Genomic DNA, 27,091 nt, shown 5'->3' on the forward strand with positions numbered 1-27,091 from the left:
CTCTTGGACCCCTTGCAGAAAATCTCACACTATTCCGCCCTCTTAGTCTTTAATGAGTCAAACTCAAGTAACCTTTCTGCTTGTCTTATGGGCGACGCCATTTTGAATTTAGGACTCGATAAGTCTATCGACGAATGTGAATTTTGTTTTGTTGACGGAAGGAGGACTGTGCATGTGAGCATTCAAAACAAATTTACTACAACTCATGGATTGAACCAGCTTCGTTTCCCATGCGCGACACACCCCCTTTTTGAATGCTCACGCGCACAGTCCTCCTTTCGTCAATAGACTTATCGAGTCTTAAAGGTACTGTGTGTATATAATGTCTTCTAAATAAACTTTCAGCACACATACAATGTTGCCAATGCCTTGTTTTAAACGTTAAAGGCTAATTCCGGTATTTAGCAATTTGAGTCCCTTTTCTGGTTTGTTTTGGATGAACTAGAGTGGTGGACTCCAAAATGTTGACGATGAGTCCTGTCTCGAGTTTCTGACTCGTTTTGAATCGCCTTTGACTGTTTTTGAGTGGCTGGCTATGGGCATTAAATGTCCTCAAAACAACCCTTAATGTTTTATTTGCCATTCTGTAAAATCCCATTGATTTCTGTTGGAAGACCCATTGCTCCTTAAAATAACTGCTACCGGAAACGGAAAGGGGGTCTGTTTACGGTTGTAGTCTTTCCCCCGCGAGACCTACTTTTACTGTCTATGCTTCAGACTCAAATATTGAGCGGAAGTTTATACGCGGTTGTGAGGTATTTTAAGCTAACTAGATGTACCGCATAGCGGTACAAAATATGTCCGCCGCTCAGTCCTGTACATCCGTTCCGCGAAAAGAAATCACGCTTCAATTTGTGTCCATATTTTACTCCATCCCCCACTTTTGAAACTTTTGTGTATGCTTGTTTGGCATGCCTGAGTGTGTTTGTGCGGTTGCACAGAAAGTAGCCTACTCGTGCTGAAAAGGTGAATAGATTGTAGAATAGCCAAAGAAGATGTAGCATTGTTATAAAACCTTTAAAATCTCAAAACAATCACAAGTAGGGCAGTTCGTCACAGTTCATCCATGGCAACTGGATTGATGAAAGGTCACTTACACCTGTAGGCTACATTGTATTTGGGAAAAGCAAAAGGTATCAGCATAATGTTATTTATTTATTTATAAACAAAAACATCTCTGTCAGTTCCATGCCGTTTTCAACAGCTATCAAAAACAAAGGTCATTTTTGGATGGATGGATTTTTTGTGAATGTTTCTTCTTCTACATAAGATTTTAGTCATCTTTAGTTCATGTGATAATTTGTGCATTGACAATAAAGTAAGTAACAGTAGTCTGAAACGTTATTGTTAATGCACAAATTAAGTAACAGTAGTCTGAAACGAAATGCTGTTTTACATCTAACCAGTGGTGCAAATAACTGACATGTCCAAATGGGCCTTGATGAAATGCGTCGCTAGACTGTTCATACACATTTTAACGGGCCAAAGTTGAAGAGCTGTTGTCCGTTATTGTTCGTGCAAATATAGGCTGATTCATGTTCCCTTGCGTTGTGTAACTGAGGTCCATGGCTAATCCAGGGGCGGATTATGAACTTTCGGGCCCCTGGGCCCAGATGTATTGAGGGCCCCCCACTAATTGTTGTATATGTTGGAGGGGGGGGGGGGGTTGGGGTCCTCCCCAAGAAAAAATTTCATTTGTTTGATGTGATTTCCTGTATTCTGGTGCATTTTGGGGATGGCCAATACTAAATTCAATCACATTCATAGCCTACATCCTGATTTTTTGATATTGAGGCAATGATTCCATGCAAAGGCTTGGGCTTCAGGGCCCCCTGACCCCTTGGGCCCCTGGGCCTGGGCCCGGTAGGCCCGTGCAGTAATCCATCCCTGGGCTAGTCTGGCTTTCACCAGACCAAGCTCAATCTTTTAAGAAATCAAAAAATAAATAGCGGGCAGATCAGGCTGGGTTCACCCAGCCTAGTCCATAGGCGCCCGATATTGTTTAATTTTCCGATTGAGATATCCACGCTCTGGCTATTCTAAATGCAAAAATGCATCAGAGTTATGACAAAACTGTAACTAACAAACTAGATCCTAATAGAAAGCTGTTAGCTTCCCTAAGCTACAGGTAGGCTTATAAGGTACTGTAGGCCTATTTACAACATAAATTGTCAATAGGCTATGCTGGCGACAAATAAAATCTCCTTTGGAAACCAATGGCTTACGCCAATTACAGTATCAAGCGGACTTAAACTGCCATATCGTGGCGAAAAGTTGTAATAAAATTCACGGAGCTCCATGAGTCAAGGAAAGCGCGAATGAAGTAGCCACTTCTAAATGGGACCCACTACACAGTAGCTTAAGGTGTGTTGCTAAAGCAGCCATAATGAAATGAAGGTGTCATTGTTTGGATACTTCACACACACGTGCTTTTTAATTTCAGACTACAACTACCAAGCTGGAATCAAAGCACATCGATTCCCCTCTCACACCCTGCACGCACTTAAAACAAAATAAACAGGCGTCTCAGTCTCACGCATGTATAGGCAAAACTGTATCAGACCGGTGTAACGTTGGTAAATCTTCCATTGCACAGAATGATTTTTGTAGCACGTGCAACAAATGACAGTCGAAAGATACAATTACAGTGCTGCTATCAATTTGCTTGGTATAACCGCATTTATAGTTTTCTACAAATGCAATCAATCAAATTGGCCTCCATCACTCAACCAACGCTAAAGGTAACATTAAAACTAAAGACAGTCTTACCCACTCCAAAGTACACCCGAGGCAAATAAATTATAACGCCAGAATATCGATGTAAATGTCTGTATTGACAGTGTTATTTCTAGCGTTATTCTATCCTTGCATTTCAACGATCGCATTACATTTTGAGGGACTAGTTTCTTAGCAGCGGCGGAATTATACTTGCTCCGGTTAGTAGTACTGCGCCGAAAAGTAAACAGTAAAGCGCACTCCAATGGGGATACCTACTGTAGTAGTAGCCTTGGTAATATCAGTCCGCCGCTGAGTTGCAAAATGACTACTAACAACTTTAGGGACCAAAGTATAACTATTGCAACGCAATGCAAGGGTAGTTGTATTTCTTACACTATTCTATCAACACAGACATTTACATCGATTGTCTGGAATTTGCCTCAGGTGTACTTTGGAGTGGGTAAGACTGTCTTTAGTGGCAGGCTAGCACATACCGTTGACTTGCGCTAGCCTAGCACCTGTGAACTCTGCAATTAGAAGGACTGGATGAAACGTGCTGAAAACAGTCTCCACTGATAAATATCACACTTGCTTACTTGGAAATAAGGTCTTATGTCCAAAATCCTGAACCACCCCTTTAACTTCCAACAAAATTAAGTCTCACTGCAACGATGCGCCATCTAGTGGACAAACGACTACTTATCGCCAATACTGGAAATGCAGCCATGATGATGATGATGAATATTTATTTTTTTGGCTTTCTTTTAATCCTAATGAATTTGTAATTATGTATCGGCCGTTCTAATACCGATAGTATGTGGGTGCCTGTGTGTGTGTGCATGTGTATATGTGTGCACCGCCATCTACAGGCCAATGAGTGTACAGTCACTAAATGTACACATAACCTAATTTTTTTTAGACCCCCCCATGGATGAAATTCTACGAAACTTGGCATACCCCCAGAGAATGCCAGGTCAATCATACACATAAAATTTGGTGCAGTTCTGAACATCTTAACTGAAGATAGGGGCGATTAAAGCAGAATAATATTGCATTTTCATTTTTTACCGGGGGGGTGCAACACAAATGAGTGATTATGGGCCAGGTTGATGTGGGCCCTTGAGACCAACATACCATAAAAGATTCTTCATCCTCAGTGCCACGGTTCAGGTAGTTATTTAGGAAAAACTGCTTTTTTTGTGGTTCGGGGGGCCCAGCACGGGGGGGGGGGGAAGTGGCCCCCGGGGACGAAACAAAATTTTTCCGTAAAAGTCTAGTGGGGCTACATACCCACCAAATTTCATGTGCCCCAGTGGTTCGGTGTCCCGGGTATCGTTGAAAAAAAAAAAAAAAAAAAAACCTTTGACAATCCCTATATGACCGCCGCTAGCGAAGCTACTGTTGATGGAGCTCTTGTTAGCCTTGTAGATGGGTTAAAATAAGTGATTTATGTGCATTATGAGAGATGCCCGGTTGCTAACGCTAATAGAGCTATGGAAGAATCTGTAAAAAATGGTGGAATGCTTCGGGTTTGGGTAGGGTCACCCCTCGTCCATGACTCTAGCTTATGGTCATACTTAACATATCTAAAACCCATTTAACACCGGATTTCTCCTTTAAAGATTGTTGTTGAAAATAAATAATGAGGAATGATTGTGCATTGTGCACTCCGTTTTCTCTTCAATTTTAAGAGAAAATAAAAATATAAAAAAACAAAAATACCACTTGTTTTGTTTTTCTTTGCAGAAGTCTGAAAGAGTACATTTATCCAAGTTACAACATTTAATTGTAATATGTACAATATTTTGTCCTGTCAAATTACAGGAAACTCCTAAAATGACAGGAAATTCCTGGCTACTGAGTTGCCGTAAATATAACATTTTGCTGTAATAAATTTACAGTATTCTATCTGTGAAATTAGTAAGTAAATTTACATGATAGTATTGTAATTAATTACAGTAGGGATGTTGTATTAAGTACAGTACCGTGTTGTAGTTATTTTACAGTAACAGTCCTGTATACTGTTTACAATAAAATTAGGCTATGGCAATTATTAGCCAGGAATTTCCTGTAAAATTATAAGAAATTTCTAACAGTGTAGGGTGGTCCACATCCCTACCAACTGTTGTCTGTGTGGGTGAAACCATTTGCTGACCACAAGACTCGAGACATAAGGGGCCCTGGGCCACTCATGGGGCTAAATCTCTGTCCCTGAGTAGAGACTGTGAGGGATGATATAATTGCTAAATTTTCTCCTGTGGTAACCATTGATTTCAGCCACCAAACGTGAAACAAATCTAAAGAAAATTCTAGGAATGGTAGAGGTAACACCAGTGAAATAGCCATTATATCTGTGACCAGATGGTGGCGCTATGCCATACGTGCATTTTGGGCATGTGAATCATCATTACCATAATATTCAATAAACTAAGTTATAGCTAAATCAGCCAATGTTTCTGTGACTTCATGACCTATTCTGTGTTTATGTGTGATAAGTAATCTGTGACTGATATGGAGAATGGCTAACAAATCTCTACCATGCACTGGAGGGCAGTGGGTTATAGTTTAGCAATAGTTATTTACTCACCATTACAAGAAACTTAAGTGTCTCAAGTACTCAAGTCATTTTTGACCAATCTTTACTGTGGCTTATCAACAAATCGTATAGCCTACACAAAGATCACATCACTCCTTGATGTCAAACAGACCATGCTATACTGTAAGTTAAATGAAGATACCTCAAAGCCATATCTCCTGCCATCTGACATCCTCTGACTCATACTCATACAGACTGAGTGCAAGTCTGGCCATGAGAAACTAAAATCGACTTTCCACTCATGAACACTGCTGCCACAAAAACAGGAAATGTGTCATGTAGTCATGCCAACCAGACCACAGTCCCCACAGTGCCCTTAATCTACATCAACATTGAAACTTTGTTACAAGATGTCTGCACTTTAGTGGATGAAGGTAAGCAGCACCACTAACAACTTTTGGATTGACCTACGATGACAAATCTACAACATTCAGACCTCTGACAAAGTAGAAATCCCAAATTGCTCAACTTCACTGATGTGGTGTTTGCTTATTTATTAACTTTGATTGTTGATGTGTATTTTTGTGTATTATGTATTTTTTGTTATGTATTTACTAATGTATTTTTAGTGGCATTTACATGTATTAATTTATCTTGTATGCCAATTATATCACAAGGGCCATTCTCCCAAGAGCAACTCGGAGTCAAGTGTCTTCTTTTTACTTGTTTTGTCATCTTCTTCCTCATAAAATTTAATTTAAAGGAAAACTTTGGTCTAAGAGCAACCTCAACAGTGTTAATCAGAGTAGTAAGAACGGGATATGGATTTACAGCAAAATAGCATAAAATTATAAGGTTCTATCTGACATTTTTGTCAAAATTGGGTAACACTTTACTTGACAGTATCGACATAAGAGTGACATGACACTGTCCTGCACACATGACACTGTTATGACAAATGAAACCTAATCTTAACCCTAACCCTAATCCTAACCTCTAACCCTAAACCATAACCCTAACTCTAACCCTAATCCTAACCGAATGTCACTTAATAATGGAAGTGTTATGTCATAAACATTTACAACTTGACAGTGTTATGTCACTCTTGTGTCGACGCTGTCAAGTAAAGTGTAACCCAAAATGGAGTTTATTGACACTTATTCTCTGACAACTTGCGGCAGATTTGTTCCGCTTATCAGTATAACTCTATGGAATCCTAAAACTTTCAAGCTTAATATCGCAGAACTACTCAGAACGTAGATAGGACCCTATAATTCCAAGGGGAGGATATAGAGACAGCCTTGGGGGCAAGGTACATCACTCTTTTTAAGCTATTAAGATAATTCATTTCACAACATTTCACAATGAGTTAGAGCAGTGGTTCTCAAACTGTGGTACGGTACCACTGGTGGTACTCGGACTCCTTCTAGTGGTACTCCAGGATGCTCCAAGATTTCTTGTTATAAAGATGACATAATCACTTCAAATTATATCAATATATATATATATATATATATATATATATATATATATATATATATATATATATATATATAATTCAAAATCCTTTACCACACAATCACTGAAGTTAAATTTGAAAAAGTAGGCCTATATTCGTTTTTATATTAGCCAATAGGAGACAATAGGCCTACTAGTCTAGTTGAACTGTATCGAGCATTAGCAAATGGTTGACAAGCTAAGCTGTGATGGCAAGCTAAGGAAAAGGAAGCAGACATGATGGATCAAAAACATTCATGCAATCATGGCTCCAAACGGGAAGTACTAGAAAGAGAAGTGTGGTGAATATGTTCGAGCAGAAACGGAAGCTGGTGACAATGAGCCCAGCACATGTGACTAGTGAAGCTTCAATGGCACCTGCCAGCAACAAATGACACAAAACAGTATGTACAACATACAGTACAATATGTGAAATTGCCTTACGCTATTGTATTTTAATGCCAGTAATAATTGTGGTACTTGGAGAGCCAACTGTTTTCTGAGGTGGTACTCATTGTGAAAAGTTTGAGAGCCACTGAGTTAGAGGTTCTCTGCTGACAAGCTAATACAATTTGAGGCAATAAGATTTATATGTATTTCCAAATACCATAAAACAAAAATATATAACACATTCATTAATTATTAGTACCAGACAGAGACAATGTTGTTACTCATGGTACCCTAGGGCAGCAGAGATGTCATAAACACCTCTGTTGGCCTCAGGTGTAAATTATTGGATAACTTGATGTCCTGATTCGATGTGTTAACATAACACACCAAACACCATAGAACACCATAGAACACCATAGCTGAAGAACCACCACCAGGGGTCTTTAAGTCCCCAAGCAATACTGCTAAGTCCCCAACCAATACTGCTAAGTCCCCAACCAATACTGCTATATATGTATATACTATATAATTGTCCATTAACACATAGGCAATGAAAGGGGAAAAAGTATAAAAAGTATTATCTTCTACTCTTCAATTGTCTTACCATCCAGAAAAAGTATTATCTTCTACTCTTCAATTGTCTTACCATCCAGAAATGGGTAACTTCTCCAGCTTCTTAATTAGTCCCTGTAACCAACAGGAAACTGTTACAAAAACAGAGAGTAAAACAAAGAGTTACAGGGCCTATGGTCTTTTCTGTGTCACATACAGCCCCTTATGATAATATCCTGTTTTAAACTCTTATGCCTATATTGAAGCTAGGGCTTCAACCAGGAAGCTAACCCATCTTACACGTCCTGTGAACACCTCCCCTGGGTCCTAAAGCCCTACGAGCATAACCCTGGCTGGGAAGTGATCTACCATCAATGATCTCGATGACCTTTTCCAAAGGAATTTTCCACTTGACTTGAAACTGCGGACAGTCCCAGTTTTATGTTTGTTTGTTTCCCCCTGCTTACAGGCATTGGTTAATTATGTGATGTACTGTATCAAATTATCACAACTCCACAACAGGTTATTTTCTTTTTATTGGGGGCGTTCACGCACGTAACTTTTGACCCGTTTTCAACTTTTGACTTTTGACCCGATTTTAAAAAATTAGGTAACATTATCGTTGGAATCCTTGGACCAAGACAAGTTCAACGCACCCTGTGACATCATTATTCGCCATGATGGATTTTCCGCCATATTGGATTTTATCAAAAGTGAGGTCACAGATTTGACCGATTGTCACCAAACTTGACACACATGATCTTCTGACCATGGCTCATACAGGTGCTTTTTGTCTTCAGAACTAAAACCGTTCACCCGTAACAGCCAATTGTAATTTATGGCGAAGCTGCCAAACAGGAAGTGAGCTCATATCTCTCCAACCATTTCATGTATCATAACAAAACTTCAACACAAAGTAAGTAGACTCATAACCCCATCAGGAGGACGCTCAAAAATGTTGGTGACCTTTGAATTCTAGGCGGCGCTACAATTAGCAAAATGCATTTTGGCCTGTAGCTGTTGTTGTGTTTGTTATTCAAATGTACTAGTGGGGTCTGGTAATACTGTTGGAGGTCCTTAGGCCGACCCAGGCCAAAGTGTGATGTCATTGTAATTGATTCGGCTGCCATATTGGATTTACTCAAAAACACTAAAAAGTTTCCAAAGGTCACAAATTTCATCTGATCTTCACCAATGAAAATGGCACAGTCCATCTTCTGACCACGCCTAACAAAAGTAGTGATTTTTGTAGTCATATCTATAACAGTTCGGCAGTAACAGCCAATCGAAATCGACAGCAACGCCACCAAACAGGAAGTGAACTTATATCTCTGCAAGGTTTTCTCGTATCAAGACTAAATATGTCCTCAGGACCCAATTAGGAGGAGGCTCAAGAAATCTGGTACATTTTGACCACTGTGTGGCGCTATAATCACAGGAAGTAGGCTCATATCTCAGCAATGCTTACACATATCGAAACTTATCGGTACTTATCGACACATGGACTTGAGACCCCATCCTGAGGACGCACAGTAAATTTGGTGACCTTCGACCTCTAGGGGAGCGCTAGAGATACAGGAAATTACAGCAACGCCTTTACGTATCGAAGCCAAACTTGGTATATTGACTCGGGACCTCATCCTGAGGACGCACAATACATTTGGTGTACTTTGACCACTAGGGGCGCTATAATTAAGACTTTCTCGCATTGACTCCAAACCTGGTACATTGACTCGTGAACCAAGGCCGTAGTCATGATGTCAACATTGGGGGGGACCAAATCTGTGGTGGGGTCTGAGGGACCCCCAAACAGAATGCCCCCCCCGTGAAAAGAGAAGGGTGGAGAAGAAGCAACTTCACTGGTCCATCCCTGGACCCATGACTCCATTTGTGTTCAAAATGTAGGCCTATACTTTAAAAGAAATTACAAACTAGAGTATCTTTTGATAACCTCTATATTACACAGAATGTGGTTCTTTGACTTATTACTTACACCTGAAGATTTTTTTTAAACTAAGGCTTAGACTCATAGGTTTGGAGTAATTTAGATTTTATTATGCTGGCGGCTAATCACACAATTTTAACGTAGTTTGAAAGGGACAGGATTCAGGAATAGGCTACTAAGACAGGCCCCTCTTCTGTCTGACTCAACTCATGTTACCCCTGTATGCATTATAGACTGGCTTCTGACAGAAATGACGTTTTGTGCCAACATGTAGAAACACTAGGCCTACTACAGCCTTTAATTGGTGAATGGAGGTGCAAATTCGATGCTTAGCAACACTTTCACCTATCACAACCAAACTTGGTATGTCATTGTAATTGATGTGGACTTGGGACTACATCCTGAGGACGCACAATTAATTTGGTGTGCTATGACCACTAAGTCATAGTATATTTATAAGTATATTTATTAAAACTTTCACTGATTGAAACTAAACTTGGTATGTGGAGTCATGACCCCATATTAAGACAGCACAATTATGTTGGTGAACTTTGACCACTAGGGGTGATATAATTATCAACACTTTCACCTATTTAAACCAAACTTGGTAAGTGGATTTAGAGCACATCTTGAGGACACACAATAAATTTGGTGACCTTCGAATCCAGTCCTGTCCAGTCCAATCCAATCCAACCTAACACAACACAGTCCAATCCAATCCTAACTCCTGTTCAACTGCTTAACAGCTTGGCCCCCTCATTGCTGCTTGCAGCTATATTTTTTATTGTATTTACATCAATAGTGTACTGCATTGAATATATATCCATCCATAAATGTGATGTATCAACTCCACAACAGGCTAGTTTTACATTTATTTTATTTACATCAATAGTCTACTACTAAATGTATATCCATCTTCTGATACTTTCTGAGCAGTCATATTCTGTACAGTGAAGTCATGCTATGATGCAGCCTCCTCTCTCAGCTGCAGGGGGCACCTTACAAATTGAAGGAAACTAAAAAGTTATTTAGTTGTTTTCACCACAGACATCACCAGGACGGCTTTATCACATTGTGTATAACATTTTTCAAAATGTCAAAGTAGCATTCCAGGTACAGTTTGTGTTTTGACAGTTTGTGGATTTACATTAGAGACCAATAGAATGGAGGTTTTGTGTATTGTTGATTTGCATGTGTTTTCTTAATAAGTAGTCCATTTACACATATTGCCCACCGACGGAATGAGAAGGTCTCTTCCTATAGGTCTTAAGAAAGGTTCAGTGTTTTCTTGATAAGGTCTTGATAAAAGTAATAGTCCAGTTCTTTAAGGAGGGAGAGCATGATGCCACATGTTGTGTCTCCCTTTTTAAGCACCATGTCGATGAGGGAGGTCACCTGCTCATGCACCACGCTGGTCCTCTGCAGGATGACTTGTGCTTCCATCCTGTTCAACACAGGAGGCTGATGGGATTCAAGCCTCAGAACCAGACCTTTTAGTACGCCTTCTGATGTCCTCTCGATGAGATCAGGCCGAATATGGTACAGTCGATCTAGGAAGAGATAACTAAGTTTCAGGATTTTAAAACATCTTTTGATGCCAGTGTCTACTGATGCTGCTGCTATGCTCTACCCAGAACTTGAGCTCACCTCAACACAATGAAATAAGGTAAAACAAACAAACAATACCTTATTGGATTTACTGTTATTTCAAATGGGTTTTTTTTACTTTATACACAGAAAGTGGTTTAAAAGGTTATGTGTTGAGTGGTGTACCTTTGTGTGACATGGTGGCCATTTTCCCTTCTTCCTCATCAGTTCTGTGGATCCCTTCTCTGCTTGTGTAAGCCGCCTCTCTGGGGATCACTTCTCGGGAATGTCTGGATGCTGCGGAGGGAATTTCATGATTGCGTGCAACATCTCCAGTTTCACCAAATTCAAAATGTTCCATTGTCGTTATCCTAATGGACTTGCCATCACTGAGTATCTCACCTCAACACAATTAAAGAAGGTAAAACAAACAATAACATATTGGATTAACTGTTATTTCTGTTTTTGTTTAGTTTTTTTTACTTTATACACAGACAGTGGTTAAAAAGCTTATATGTTGAGTGGTGTACCTTTGTGTGACATGGAGGCCATTTTCCCTTCTTCCTCATCAGTTCTGTGGATCACTTCTTGGGAATGTCTAGATGCTGCTAGGGGATTTTCAAAACTGTGTGCCATTTCTCCCGTGTCACCATATTCAAAGCGTTCCAATGTCGCTTTCCATGTGGATTTACCCTCACTGAGTATCTCCAAATCAAAAGAGTCCTCTGCGTTTTTAATGACAACTTTGAAAAACTCTGGAGGTTTGACGTATTTAAGGGTGATCGCTGATGGGGAGATCTTAGCATCACAAAGGGATGCTTTTAGGATAAACTCAGTACACATCCAAATGGAGATGTTCGGTCGATGTGTTATGATCTCCTTTGCATCTTGGGTCCTGCATAAATCCTCTTTAACGGCCTGAATCATGGAAGCATCCCGTGGCACAATGTATGTGAGTAGAACCAGGGGTGTCACTCTGGTGCGGTAAATTAACACATCCAGATGGGCTTTCATTGGGATTCCTAATTTCACCAGGACTTCTGTCAGTGAGAAGGAGGGCTTGAGGAGCTTTGCGTGGAAGCGGGTCAGTTCACATTTCTCTAGAGTCACACCAAAGTCAACCCCATGCAGAACTCTCACAGCCTCTCTAAGAGAGGTATAGGAACCTTCCAGACAGGCAAAATGGGGCAGATGAGCCTCCAACAGTTCACCTGAGAGCACTTTGATGTCCATCAAGGGACCAATTGGCTCATACTGCAACATGGCAAGCTCTGCTCCAAATACATGGGGGTCACTAAAGTGATACTGTAGAGAGACTTCAACAGCACACACCCAGCGCAAACCAGATACTGTGCACTCAAAACTTCCTGGTGGAGAGCTGTGTTTATACACTGGGACTCCTGTCTCCATGGAAACAGAGGGTTCCATCAGGATCCAGTGTGAGGTGTCTTCATCTTTGTCTTCACAGGATTTGCAGCAGTTTGTTTGTTTGAAATACTGACACAGAATTGTGCCAGATGAAATGTCCAACCTTTAGGAGAGGAGATTTTAATTAGGTATTTTTCCTCAGATTTTGTCCTCACGTCCTAGGTTAGCAAGCCACAAAGAAATTAAATTAACACAACCACCAGCAAACTATGGCTGAATTGGAGTAATTCAGGGCCTGTAAACAAGCATGGATTCATTAAGATCATAAAATCAATTTAAATGTAAATCTAAATCTTCGTACTCAGCCATATCTTCAGACAGTCCTCTCATGTCTCTCCTCCAGTCAGGATTGTCTACAGAATCCCAATCCTCTTGGTCCAGAAAAGTGTCTTCTGAGGAATCTTCCCCAATGACGTTAGGCCCACGTACATTTGATGGCTCTGGGACTTTGTCAACTGTGAAAATATTGTAAATATTGTTTCCTTTCTATGACTGAATTTATTTGAGATATTATAGAGATAATAGAAATGTACAAACCCCCAGTGTACCCATGAAATAAATATTTTTTTGCCACAATTTTATGTTCACGCTTTAAATCAGTGTTTCTCAAACTTTTACAGACCAAGGACCACTTAACCATTAGAAAAAACCTCACGGACCACCTAGTTAATAGACAAAATAGGCCTACTCACTGAACCACCTTGCTTATTGTCTTTGCACCTTGCTTATTGTGTCAGAGGATTCATATGATTTAAATTGGCATAGCTTACATAGGCAGTGTTGCAGAACTGTTTGGATTTACATACAAGTTAGTTCAATATTGCAAACAACTCATCTATATTATTTTTTACAACGTCTGCTCGCGGACCACTTGGGATAGCTTGCGGACCACCAGTGGTCCCCGGACCACACTTTGAGAAACACTGCTTTAAATGACATATCTCAAGAAAATGACACCTATACGAAACACACTGGACAAAAGATGAGCACAAATCTGAGACCATGGTGTGGAAACCATACCATCACCACAACTCTTTTTGCCAACACTGAATTACATGCCATTGATTTCAGTAAAGAACTATAACACAGAGAACTATTATATTTTAAAATAAATTACATTTAAATAATTACAGGCAGAGGAAAAGTTTCAGGATCATGTTGGTGTTGGTGAAGTGAAAAATTCCCTCTGTGTTCAAAGTTGGTTGAACAGGTATTTATTTCATCAGGATGTGGCAAACAAGTGTGTGTGTGCCACCATGAGGAGTAACTATGTAACTGCATGAACTTTCATTTGCGTTGGCAAAACACTTAATTCACCCTACTGGTAATGTAAAATATTTGCTTAACAACATCTCATACAGTATATAGCCTATTGAAATGATGGTACTTTTGTGTTGAGTTGTTATAGAGTTACACCTGTGGCCAGAGGAGTGACCTCTTCATCATGACTCTACACAAGGAAGGCAATCAATTTTGGGGTCGTTACTCAAAAAAGTAATGTATTACACATTACTCGCTACTGTAGAAAAAAATGTAATCCCTTACAATACTTCTTTACTCTCTATGGATAGTAACTCGGTACTGCGTTGAAATATTTCTATGTTATTGATACTGTCCCTTTTTTTTTGTATTATTATTATTTAATTAATGATGTTAATTAATTCCACTGCTAGGAACTACAGTGTAATTACTGAATTAGAAGACTACTATGTTACTGACAAACGTAATGTGATTACAGTAATGTGTTACACTCAACACTGAAGGCAATGGGAAACAGCTTACAAGTTTACAATACTTCGGTTTGTCTGTATAGGGATCCTATCTGAGCTATTCTGAGCATTGTCAGTGGCTTGAAAATAGCCGACTTGTTACTAATGCAAAAAACAATCTCAGAACTCCCAAAAGAAAGTTTGAACTTGTTTCCATCCATAAATAGACCCAAGGTTGTTTTAACTTTGGATCTTTCCTTTAAGTGCATTTATTTAAGTTCTAATATGACCCTGATAATCAGCGCAGTACAGTGCATTGTACTGTAAATTGACCCAAACCCCAGAACAAAACACACCAGAGAGGTAACTCACCTCCCCCTCCAGTGCTCCCCTGGACACTCCACTCAGTGTGTATGGACTCCTGGGAGCCCCATTCAGCGGAGGCTTCAGACCAGGCTACAGAAGGTGCTGGTGATGGGTATGTGCCATAGCCTGAGCTTTCCACTGTGAACATCTCCGATCTGTCATCTCCACACACTGAAACAGAGTTTAATGTCAACAGTGGAAGTCAATGATACCACAGTGCTTTTCATCTCTATTATGTTGTCATGTTAATCCCAAAACAATATCACACCATGTGCAGCGACAGTAAAAGTTCGGATTGCACCTATTGGCCACCGTAAGGAACAGAGTTGTTGAAGACAAAATTTGAGTTGGAACAGTATATAATTATATTTGTTGGGTGGTGTGTATCTAACCCGGCCACACCCAGATATCACCTTTGACTGTAAGTACAATCATTTACCAACAAAACACCTAGGATAACAGAAAGAATAAATGCCTTCAGCAAATATGGTATATTTACAGAATAAAAACAGAATAAATGCCTGTAGAAAATATGGTATATTTATTCCAAAGTAGAGTACAGTAGCTAAAGTAGCTACAGTGTCCTTCAGAATTCCTGGCACTATTTTGCAATGTATTGTGATATTTCATAGGAATACATGTAGTACTCACTAAATTGAACTGGGAGAGTAGCAATGCTTTTCTGCAGACTCAACTCTTCCAATTATGCTGCTTATAGTTACAGTATCATTCCTAAATGCTGACACTATTTCACTATGTATTTTTTACAGAGAGTAATTACATAGGCTACTCACTCAGAGGGGGAGATGCCATGCTTCCCTGCAGAGTCATCTCATCCAATCGCGCTGCAGCCTCATCCATCGCTCTGTTCTGGTCATCTGCTCTATTCCATTTCAAACCTATACATTCAACATTAAAAAAACGAACTGTTAATTTGGTTATGTAACGAGAGGTCCTATTCACCTAATTCCGCAACACAAACGGGGGGGGGGGTACTGAACATCCATTGCGATACACTGAGATAGCAGAGTTCTATCGAGGAGACAGGCATCATATGTTATGGGTCATCCTACTGTAAGTAAGGAACGTTTATTTTCTGTTTATTTTCTGTTTAGTTTATTTTCTTATATTCTGCTATGTGCTAACTGACAGGCTCTGCTATGTGCTAACTTTTACAGATGTCAACTTTTACAAAAAATAACAAGTGTTTTAATTTAAGTGAGGATACGATGTCACAACGCACCTCTGAAGAAAAACGTCCGTCTTCTCTCTTCTTGTGGTCTTTCATAGTGAGCACCTCCGTTTCTTACCACCATCTGTTCTATCTTCTCCAGCAGCTCTGTTACTTGTGTATCATCAGTCCAGTCCTTGTTGTTGAGGACATGATATCGGTTCCCACATTTCCCAATGATCCACTGCAGGGTTTCTCCTTCACTCTCAATGTACTGCTCAATAGATGTGTCTCCCAGCCAGTCTCCATAGGTGAAAAGGACAATTGTGTGCCTCAAAATATTTTTACCAATAATGTCAAAATGGTCCCGCACACTTTTTTTGTTGTCCTCTGTAAACCTACAAGCTACAGGTATAACTAGAAGGACAGCATGTGGTCCTTGAGGACACAGAGACACACTTTGGATAATCTCCTGTTTAGTGAGCTTAGGAGTGGTGTTGACTGTGGCATCACCCCACCATCCTGGAGCCTCGACCACAGTGACCTGTCTGCCTGCTACTTCTCCCTGTCTCTTCACACACTGAGGTGTTCTTCTCTTCAGGTCAAACTCCTCTCTGCCCAGGATGGTGTTTCCTGATGAACTCTTCCCAGCATTTCTGAATCCCAAAAGCACAACCCTCATGCTTGAGAGGAATGGAGCATCACCTGTTAAGAAACAGAAAATTAGCAAGTTGGCCCCTGGCAACAACCACAGTGAGAACAGTTGCTGTGGAATCTGCTAACCCCTACTGGACAGTACACTTTATTTTTGTCCAACTGGGGGCAGTGTAGTGGTATCCCACTTATAGCTAGACAGCTAGAAACTAGGGGTGGGCGATATATATTGTCTGCGATAATATCGTGATTGTTGTTTTAACGATGTGCAAATTGACATTATAGAGTATTTAAATTACTTATGGGGAAAAAACACTCGAAATCACGCATTGAAGACTCATACATTCACAGGAGGTGTATGCGGGAGAAGCCCCTGGCTGCAGCAGAGCAAGTGTCACGTGATCACTAGTGGGTCACAAGTTGTCACATGCACGACTAATGTTTATTTTGTGCAGAGAGTAGCCTATTTGGGATTTTGTGCGGCTCAAGTAGCATTGATGTTGATGATGATTTTTTTCCTACACGGTATTATATGGAGAGAAAACATTAGCCTTTGAGTATTTTAATAGTCAGTTGTAAACAAATAACTATTCTCATGTAACTCTTGTAAATGGACTGAAATTCGCTCTAAATATCTACGTTTACCGATTATGCTAACCGTTAGCATCTCTATGGGATTTCTCATATACATTATCCATAAGCTAACGCATTAGTTTCTATTCTGTAACTTGGAATGCTAGCCTACATGATTGCTCTTAAACAAAACATTCAAGGAAATAACTGAGATGTACTCTGTCGGTCTGCTTAGTTTTACAGTGAATCATATGTAAAGGTATGAAAGGAACTTCAGCTTAAGACTTTCTCTTGGGAAACTGTTAGGCCTATTGTCTAATGTAGCTGGCTAGACCATGTCATTGCCACACAAGTGGGGGCATACTTGGAAATGAGTCATAGAGTGACAATGCATTGGTTGATTTGGTTAAAAAGTCACAGGTTAGGTTATTGGTTATTATTGTAATGATGCTATTCATAAATAATGAGCTGTAAAGTAACTCAGACTTTACAAAAAAAATCGTTATCGTCAAAATCACAAAAAATATCGAGATATTTGCTGGTTTTCTTCCAGCTCTTGCTGGTCTTTGCTGGTGTAGCGGGTTAGGCCACCAGTTGGATATGCTGGTGTGGAAACTGGTCATGCTGGTGTGACCAGCCTGTCAAGCTTAACATTGTTGGTGTAAGATGGGCATGCTGGTTTGCTAGAATGATCAACATAAGCTGGCATGGCCAGTTAAACCAGCAGCATAGACCAGCAACACCAGCTGAAATGACCAGCTTGAGGTGGTACGACAAGCAAAACTAGATGAATTACCACCGTAAGCTGGATAAACCAGCTGAAGGTATGTTTTCACAAGAGTTTTGCTGATCTAGCAGGTCAACCATCATAGGGTCAAAAAAGCTGGTTAACAAGCTGGTCAACCAGCAAACCACCTAAAGCTGGTCTGGCTGTTTTTTTCAGCAGGGATTTATGTTTATTGTTTGATAATGTTTAGACTAATGGAAATGACAAATATATATTTTTGAAATAAATTATTGTAATATAAAGAGTACAAAAACACATTCTTAGACCCGGCACAGAGTTTGTGACCAATGCAGTTTTCTTTTTCCTATCAGGTTTGCACGTTGACTAAATAGACATTTTTAACCCCCCTGTCAAAATAGTAACAGAGGATTCAGAGAAGTGCTAAACACACTCATGCTCCACACTTTAGACTATTCATTTAAAGGTATGCAGTATTAGGCATTTTGGCCAAATGAGCTAGAGTTCCCCCTAGAGGCACAATATATATTTTACTCTGCCAATGTAAACAGCCTACTTAGGGACTGTACGATATTTAGCGGGGGGGAGGGCCGGTCGCCAGACGATCGGGTTAAAAATGTTCTGCCTGGCCCTCCCCCCTGGTCAATTTTTTTTTCCAGGGGCCTCCCCCCGGCTCAAAAAGATTCTCCTAGGCCCTTCCCCCTACGTGAATCACATAAAACTGGTCGGAAAATGACGTTTACAACGTTAAAACGGCCAGCAAATGTCATAAGCACTTACACACACGGGTACACAGTGTTGCGCGAGTTTGGTCACAAGCGGCCCGCGGTCGCCCGATATTTTAATCAACCCGACCGCAACTCGGACCGCGAATATTAATTAGGACAAAATTATACCCGACCTGCGATCCGACCCGTTTATTTACAAAATGTGTGCTTTTGGTTATAGCCTGCATGCAGTGTGACAGTAGGCCATTTCTGTAAAACAAACTAATTTATTTGCGAAACTTTATGCAGTAGAACTACACACAGTAGGCATGCAGGACATAATGTTTGCGCAGGAGAGAGAATGAGAATAAGAGCGCAAGCACGCACGCAACCACCAAGGATTAGAACACTAGGATAAGATTTGAAGGCCATGAACATACATTTTTCTTTCGAAAACAGAAATGATGTGGCAAGGTAGGCAAGAGAGATACATTGCTGGTCAAAACGTTAGCGTAAGAACTGGTTTATAATGCTGAATGAAGCACAAAGCTTTACTAAAGCACATCCACTGTTTAAAGTCACAAACACAACGAACTAATAACTTTTATGCATGCGCGAACCTATAGCCTACCGGTAGATATGGCTGTGTAGCCTAGTCTGTGCCATAACATTTATTCCTGCAGGCTGCCCGTTTTGGCTGTCATACTTTTAAATGGCTTCGCAAGAAGTAGGCCTACATAGACCATAACTTGTACTACTGTCATCTTCTTTAAGAACTTTTCCCAATATTTCCCATAGCCTATATCGCTTTTCCTGAAGGGGTGTCTTTATTATTTTAACTCGCGTCTTCAGCTTCTTTACTGTTGACTTTACTGTATTGATGCTTTACTGTATTGATGCTAGCCTTTTCGTGATATTTTAAGTAGGCCTATTTGTAGAAAATATATATTTAATTAATTTTAACTGACCTGCCCACAAATGACCCGAATATCATTAAAATATTTTGTTAATGACTCATAACCGCGGGTGACCTGCAAGCTTACAAGGGGGTTTGTGGGAGATTCAGGTAGCGTTGCGACTTTTTGGACTCTGTCAAAGAGACGTGAATCATGTTTTGGCCTACAAACCTTTTAAAATATCGAAAACGGATCATTGATCAGGGAAAAAAAATATCATGGATCAGGAAAAAATAATTTTCCTCGGCCCTCCCCCCAGGCCAAAAAATTTCTCCTGGGCCTTCCCCTAAGGCTTAAAAAATTATCTTAGGCCCTCCCCCCCCCTGACGACCGCCCCCCGGTAAATATCGTACAGTCCCTTATTGTGGCTTGTTCCTAGCCTGGGAAAAACCCAGACTTACTTCCGGCAAATTTGAGATTCGCTCTGAAAGTCACAGGTTTTACACGATAACGATAGAGCACCCTGTTGAAGAAGCCGATTTTTTAAAGGTTTTTAAAAAAAAAAAAAAAAAACATCAACGATGGCTGCTCTCGCTTGTTTGAAGCTGCTATCACGTTGGTTTAAGACAGGGAGATAGAAGTTTCGCACCTGCTTCCTTATGTTGGAATATGCAACATTATACAAACATGTAAGAGATAGCCTACCTATGTTATATCTGCAACAGTGGTAGGCTACTGAAAACGGTTTGATATTCTGTTTATTTATAGGCCTACGGCATAATTGCTTTGAACGTTTCAGTCTCTCGCCCCCCATTCCAGCCAGAAAGGACAAATGAGACAAAATGCTCATTTGAACGTGAACGGTTTTGTTCAGAGCTGAGAATGCAATTGTGTTTGACAGAGGGCAGATAAATGGCTAGTGACAAAATATTAGCTTTTAGTGTGGCACAGTGTCTTTATTAATTAGCCTACGTTTAATTAAAAAGTGGTTAATTCTTCCTGCTTCTCCCTACAACCAGACAGTGTTGCAAATTGTGTGTTTCCGTCACTCTGTCTCTTTCGATGCTCTGATTGGTTTTTGGCCTCTCCTATTGCGTCCGAGGCATTTTGATCAGCGTCCGTTTGGGAACGCCCTTTGGAAATGGGCTGTGAACGAACCTTCCCCAGACCCACTCTCAGTTACGACTGAGTAGGGTCTGGTTTCAACCGGGCTAGCTTGTTCCCCCTGTACACAATGGACATGCTTTTGTTGTGGAGGTGAAGGATTAACAACAGGCAAAATCTCGAAAGAGCTATATCTCCTAACAAGGTAATGTTTCACTTAAAGGTGCTCTAAGCCATGCTAGGTAATGTCACTTCTGGTTAGCTCGCTACAACTCCCCCCCCCCCCCCCATGCTGCTCCCGTTCAAATTAAATTCTCATAAACGCGCATCTCGTCTGTGATTTGCTGGGAAAGTTTGTTATGTTTTTATGGGCTAGGTTTGCCCAGGTTGCTTTTGCTGCCGTTTTTGGAGCCTAGGCTGTCCACAGAGATCACGTTTTTTTACAGTGTATTCAGGACACAGACAGCTAGTGGATGGTTAGGTGATGTTTGCAGTAAGTGGCATGACATGTTTTAGCCTAAACAAAAGTGTGGCATCACTTAGAGCACCTTTAATGCTTCACTGTTCCATGTCTTCGGGTCGACTATTCTTGAAGTTGGCTGGTTCTCTCGTTAGCGACTTGCTACAGCTACAGCATGCCGCATGTCTATGCTAGGTCAATGATTCCCCTGTTACAAGTTCATTTACCATCAAATTGGCTTCGTAAAGGTTCTATTAAGGTGAATATATATTGCATAGTGTGCCTTTAAATCTCTAAAATAGGACCCACTGAGGAATGGAAAATAATAATAATGGTAATATGAATTTAATATTGCAAGAGAATTAAAAACATCATATGAAATATAATATTAGCAAATAAAATTCCAACACATTCAAATTAATGAACTCACCTACTGAGAATTGGAAAGCAGATATCTGCCTGTAGACCCACATCCGTCTGTCCTCTGCTCTCTGTGTCTGTTGTTTTCTTCTCTCCTTTACTTCCTCCAGTCTCTTTCTGTCCATCTCAAAGTGATGGCCCCCGTTTCCAGAGATAATTTCCTCCATCTTCTCCATCAGCTTTGTGATCTGTGTTCTGTCACCTTTGTCTACATTGTTGAGAACATGATATCTGTTCCCACATTTCTCTACCAGATATCTGAGGTGTTCTTCACTCTCAATGTACTGCTCAATGGTTGTGTCTCCCAGCCAGTCTCCACGGGTAAACAGCACCATGGTGTGACTCCAGACTCTGTTACTGACAAACTCCAAATGTTCTCGGATGTTTCTCAAGTAATCCTGCCTGATAGAATCACTTATTCGTACAAGCAGTAAGAAAATGTGAGGTCCTGGAGGACACAGAGACACACTGAGCACAATCTCCTGTTTAGTGAGCTCAGGAGTGTTTATGAGGTTGATATTTGCCCACCATCCTGGAGCCTTGACTACAGTGACATGTCTGCCTGCTACTTCTCCCTGTCTCTTCACACACTGAGCTGTGCCTTTCTTCAGGTCAAACATATCTTTCCCCAGGATGGTATTTCCTGATGAACTCTTCCCAGATCCTTTGTATCCCTGCAAAACAACTCTGATTTCTGAGAGAGAGGGTGAATTTTCTGCAAAATAGAATATACGAAACATGACTATTAAGATGTTATTTTCAGAAGAAGAAAAACAAATCCTGTACTCAATTTTCACTTGAAATATTCTCCTGCGTATATAATACCATCTATACTCATATATTTGATCTCAATATTCGACAAGCTATATAAAGTTTCTTTAATGGTACACAATGTAGTTTCGGGTATTTTTGGCAACTCTAAAGCTCTCCCTACTGTCGGGCAATATTTATAATTTACTGTTTTAAATATTTCTCACCGGCTTGAGTCCTTCCCCCTGTAGCACACAATGAATATGCCTTTCTTTTGGAGACGAAGGACTAACAACAAGCAAAAACTATCTCTAAAGAGCTATATTGACTGGCAAGGTAATGTTTAATGATTCCCGTGAGGTGTGTCAGGGTTGAAGATACTTGAAGTTGCCAGGCTGGTTCTCTCGTTAGTGACACGCTATACGGCTAAGCTCTATGGCTTTGCTAGATGAATGATGCTCCTATTACAACTTTGTTTTATCATCAAACTGGCTTCATAGAGGTTATATTAAGGTACATTTTTGCATAGTGTACCTTTAACGCAATTCATAAAGTGCTCAATATTTTGTTCCATTACAAAACACATTAGACTCTTGTGAACTCACGCTTTAGTAATTGGAGATGTTGTCTTTGCCTCTCCACCTTCATCAGTCTCTCTGTTGCTCTCTGTTCTTCTCTCTGCCCCCTCTCCTTTACAACCTCCAGTCTTTTCCTGTCCATCTTAAAGTGACTTCCCCCATTTCCTGCAACCATCTCTTCTATCTTCTCCAGCAGCTGTGTAATTTGGGTCATGTCACTCCTATTGTTATTGTTGAGGACATGATATCTGTTCCCACATTTCTCTACTAGAGTCTGTAGGGCCTTATCACTCTCAATGTACTGCTCAATGGGTGTGTCTCCCAGCCAGTCTCCATGAGTAAACAGCACCATGGTGTGACTCCAGACTTCTTCACTGAGAAGTTCAAAGTGTTCCTGTAGTATGCTGATATAGTTATCTTGTAAGGATAAAGTCAGAGGTATGACAAGCAGGACAGCGTGAGGTCCTGGAGGACACAGAGACACACTGAGCACAATCTCCTGTTTAGTGAGCTCAGTTGTGTTTTTAAGGTTAAAATCACTCCACCATCCTGGCGCCTCGACTACAGTGACCTGTCTGCCTGCTACTTCTCCCTGTCTCTTCACACACTGAGCTGTTCCTCTCTTCAGGTCAAACTCATCTCTGTCCAGGATGGTGTTTCCTGTTGAACTCTTCCCAGATTGTGTTTGTCCAAGCAGAACAACTCGGAACTCTGACTGGGGGTATACATTTCCTGCTGAAAAAATACATTAAGTATAGTTTAGTTATGTATTACATTACTCTTTTCTGATTGGCTGGTGGGGTGGCTTTTTTAATTCTAAATAACAGGACACCTATGAAGTAGATCTGGTAAAAAAAGTTTCATCGCCGTTCCATATCAATGCTTACAGTATGAATGGTAACTACAACAACCATAGTAGGACGACGGTTGAGCCTGGAGGCAGGCTTTGCAACTAATTATTAACTGTATTAACTGTAACAATCTAACTGAATTAACTGTTAACAATCTAACTGTCCATGCTATCACTGTTCTAGGGCCAACGAAAGTTGTACAACAGGCTAGTGGGCTTCTTTTTAAACGGAACCGCGTGTTTCCTTTGCATGTAAAGGCATTTAAAGGCAACCGGGCGATAAGTGGGATAACGGCCTTCGAGGTGTGTCCAGTTATACGGAATTAATGGACTCGGGCGGAGGTAACCCCCCCCCCAGCTGCGCGTCGGGGAGTTCTTTGTCCCTCGCCCTCGTCCATTAATTCCATATAACGCGACACCACGGCGGCCATTATCCCTTAAATAGCAGTCCACCTTCAATGCATGTAAACCTTGTAAACACCACATATGTGTGAAGGTGTATGAGGTGAACATTGTTGAACATGTATTTTTGTTATTAAAATGCTCAGTTTTTTTAGTACAAAGCAAAGACAATGCAATACAATTCACAATTCAGTGACTGGAGCTGTGAATTTGTATTAATTGAATGTTTCACAGCTAGAGATGAAGATTGTTAAAATACTCACCCTTCAGTGACTGGATGTGTTGTCTGTGTTGCCTCTCCACCTTCATTAGACTCTTTATTGCTCTCTTTTCTAATTTCGCCATTCTCCTTTTTACTTCCTCCATTCTCTCTCTGTCCATCTCATAGTGATGGCCCCCATTTCGTGCTACCATCTCTTCTATCTTCTCCAGCAGCTCTGTGATCTGATAATCAGTCTTATTCTCATTGTTGATGACATGATATCTGTTCCCACATTTCTCTACTAGAGACTGCAGGGCCTCTTCACTCTCAATGTGCTGCTCAATGGTTGTGTCTCCCAGCCAGTCTCCACGGGTAAACAGCACCATGGTGTGAATCCAGATATCCCCACTGAAAAGGGTCAAATATTTCTGCACTTCTTGTCTGTATTGACTAGTGAAACAGACATCAATACGTATGAGGAGTAGGAGAACATGGGGTCCAGGATCACACAAGGACACACTCAGCACAGTTTTCTGTTTAAAGAATTCTGGAGTGTTAGTCATGCCAGCTGTCGACCACCAGCTTGGGGTGTCGACCACAGTGACATGTCTCCCTGCCACCTCCGCCTCTCTCTTCTCACACTTTGACGTAGAACACAACTCAAACACATCTTTGCCCAGGATGGTGTTCCCTGTTGAAGACTTGCCAGAGTTGTTGAATCCCAGCAGAATTATCCTCAGAGGTAACTGATGCATTTGAACTTTATGTGAAAAAAGAGAAAAAAAATGTTTTTAGTTTTAGCAGCCAACTCGATGCAATGCCCAAACAATGTTAAATGTCTACAACACATTCTCTTTTTAACTGACAATTTGTCTATAGAGTGCTCTAATTACTCAACACACAAACAGGATAAAGTTATACTATAAAAATAATAGCACCACGACCGGATCTCTCCAAATATCGTTTTGCTTTCAATCCAGCTACACACGCCTTGGAGCATCGCTGTTACTCACCCAGTGATGCCCTGACGTCATGTCTTTGTTTCTTCACCTTCATCATCCTCTTCTCTGCTCTGATTTTCTCCGTCTTCGCCCGCTCCTCTAGGTTTTGTAAAAGATCTTCACTCATTTTAAAGTGAGAGCTCTTATTCATTGCTACCATGTTTTCTATCTTCTCCAGCAGCTGTGTGACCTGCATAGCATCACCTCTATTCTGATTGTTGAGGACATGATATCTGTTCCCACATTTCTCTACTAGAGACTGCAGGGCCTCTTCACTCTCAATGTGCTGCTCAATGGGTGTGTCTCCCAGCCAGTCTCCATGGGTGAACAGCACCATGGTGTGACTCCACACCTTCTCACTGAGAAGAAATAAGTGATGCTGAAGTGATGTTTTGTGTTCCTCTGTGAAAGCAGTGTCCACTCTTATAACTAAACAAAAAGTATGGGGTCCCTGATCACACAAACACTGACTCAGCACAATCTCTCTTCTGACCATTTCAGGGCTGTTCACAGAATGGCCATTCCATCCTGGAGCCTCCACCACAGTGACCTGTCTGCTTTCTACTTCTCTTTGTCTCTTCACACAAACAGCAGTTCTCTGTCCAGACTGAAACTCCTCTCTGCCCAGGATGGTGTTTCCTGATGAACTCTTCCCAGCATCTTTAAATCCCAGCAGCACAATTCTGAGATCTGGAAGCAGTGCACCTCCTGCAGGAGTAAATGGAGAACTTCAGCAGGTGTGTGTGTGTGTGTGTGTGTGTGTGTGTGTGTGTGTGTGTGTGTGTGTGTGTGTGTGTTCTTTCACTGAAACATAGAGATGTATTTGGGAGCAGACTAGTGGCACCTACAGTATGTTTAGTTTATCATAAAGACTAATATGATTGTTTCTGTGAGTATGCTCCACAAGTGTTCTGGAAGTCCTTTACTGTACACCCCATCTAAGTAGCTTTGCAATCTTGAGTGATCTAGTCACACAAAAAATTAACAAGTTATGATACATTTGTGTCACAATCTGAATCTTTCCTTTGACTACTAAGTTTAGCAGCAAAGACTCATTACTACAAATTAATTATTACATAATTTCACTCACCTAGTCTCTGAACTTTTTTTCTTCTCTCCTCTGCTCTCCTCTCTTCTTCTGCCCTCTTCTCTTCAACCTTCTGTAATATTTCTCTGTTTATTTCATAGTGACAGCCACTGTTTCCTGCCACAATCTCTTCTATCTTCTGCAGCAGCTCTATGATTTGCGTACCATCCTTGTTGTTGTTGTTAAGGACATGATATCTGTTCCCACATCTTTTTACAAGTTGTTGGAGCATTTTCGCTTTAACCTCAAAGGCTTTCTCTTCTGCAGGAGTCTCATGAATGAACAGAACTAGAGAGTGTTTCCAGGCTCCATGGCCCAGAAGACTCAGGTGGTTTGATGTGGCGTTTCTCTCTGCCTCTGTGAAGGTCATGTTCTCATGGATGACCAGCAGAAAGGCATGAGGTCCTGGAGGACACAGTCACACTGAGAACAATCTCCTGCTTCAGGAGTTTAGGAGAATCAGTAGAAATATTGAGATCATAATCCTTCCATCCTGGAGTGTCCACCACAGTGACCTGTCTCCCTGCTACCTCTCCCTGTCTCTTCACACACTGCAGTGTTCTCACATCAGGGTCAAACTCCTCTCTGCCCAGGATGGTGTTTCCTGCTGAACTCTTCCCAGCTTCTCTGTTCCCCAGCAGCACAATCCTAAAGTCTGAGAGATTGGGGATATCACCTGGTCATGAGAAAACACAGTTGTATCATTCATGAACAACTTTTGGATACTGTTTTAGACTTGATTTAGATTAAGTGTTATTTAGTA

At 40.8% G+C, this 27,091-nt stretch overlaps 2 protein-coding genes across 2 annotated transcripts in view; one reads left to right on the forward strand and one right to left on the reverse strand.

Annotated features, from left to right (window-relative positions):
• The window catches only part of LOC121719390 (NACHT, LRR and PYD domains-containing protein 12-like), a 705,660-nt gene that overhangs the window by 258,063 nt on the left and 420,506 nt on the right, over window positions 1-27,091 (forward strand). The gene's annotated exons all lie outside the window — the stretch shown is intronic.
• LOC121719376 overlaps window positions 10,414-27,091 on the reverse strand; it is a 176,079-nt gene continuing 159,401 nt past the window's right edge. The window contains exons 29-32 of the mRNA XM_042104889.1: window positions 12,955-13,108; window positions 11,756-12,756; window positions 11,412-11,627; window positions 10,414-11,188 (exon numbers count right to left, since the gene is read on the reverse strand). Of these exons, the coding sequence (XP_041960823.1) occupies window positions 10,905-11,188; window positions 11,412-11,627; window positions 11,756-12,756; window positions 12,955-13,108 (1,655 nt within the window). The 3' untranslated portion in view covers window positions 10,414-10,904. The remainder of the gene's footprint in view (window positions 11,189-11,411; window positions 11,628-11,755; window positions 12,757-12,954; window positions 13,109-27,091) is intronic.

This window comes from Alosa sapidissima, chromosome 9, assembly GCF_018492685.1.
Source record: "Alosa sapidissima isolate fAloSap1 chromosome 9, fAloSap1.pri, whole genome shotgun sequence".
NCBI classification, from domain to species: domain Eukaryota; kingdom Metazoa; phylum Chordata; class Actinopteri; order Clupeiformes; family Clupeidae; genus Alosa; species Alosa sapidissima.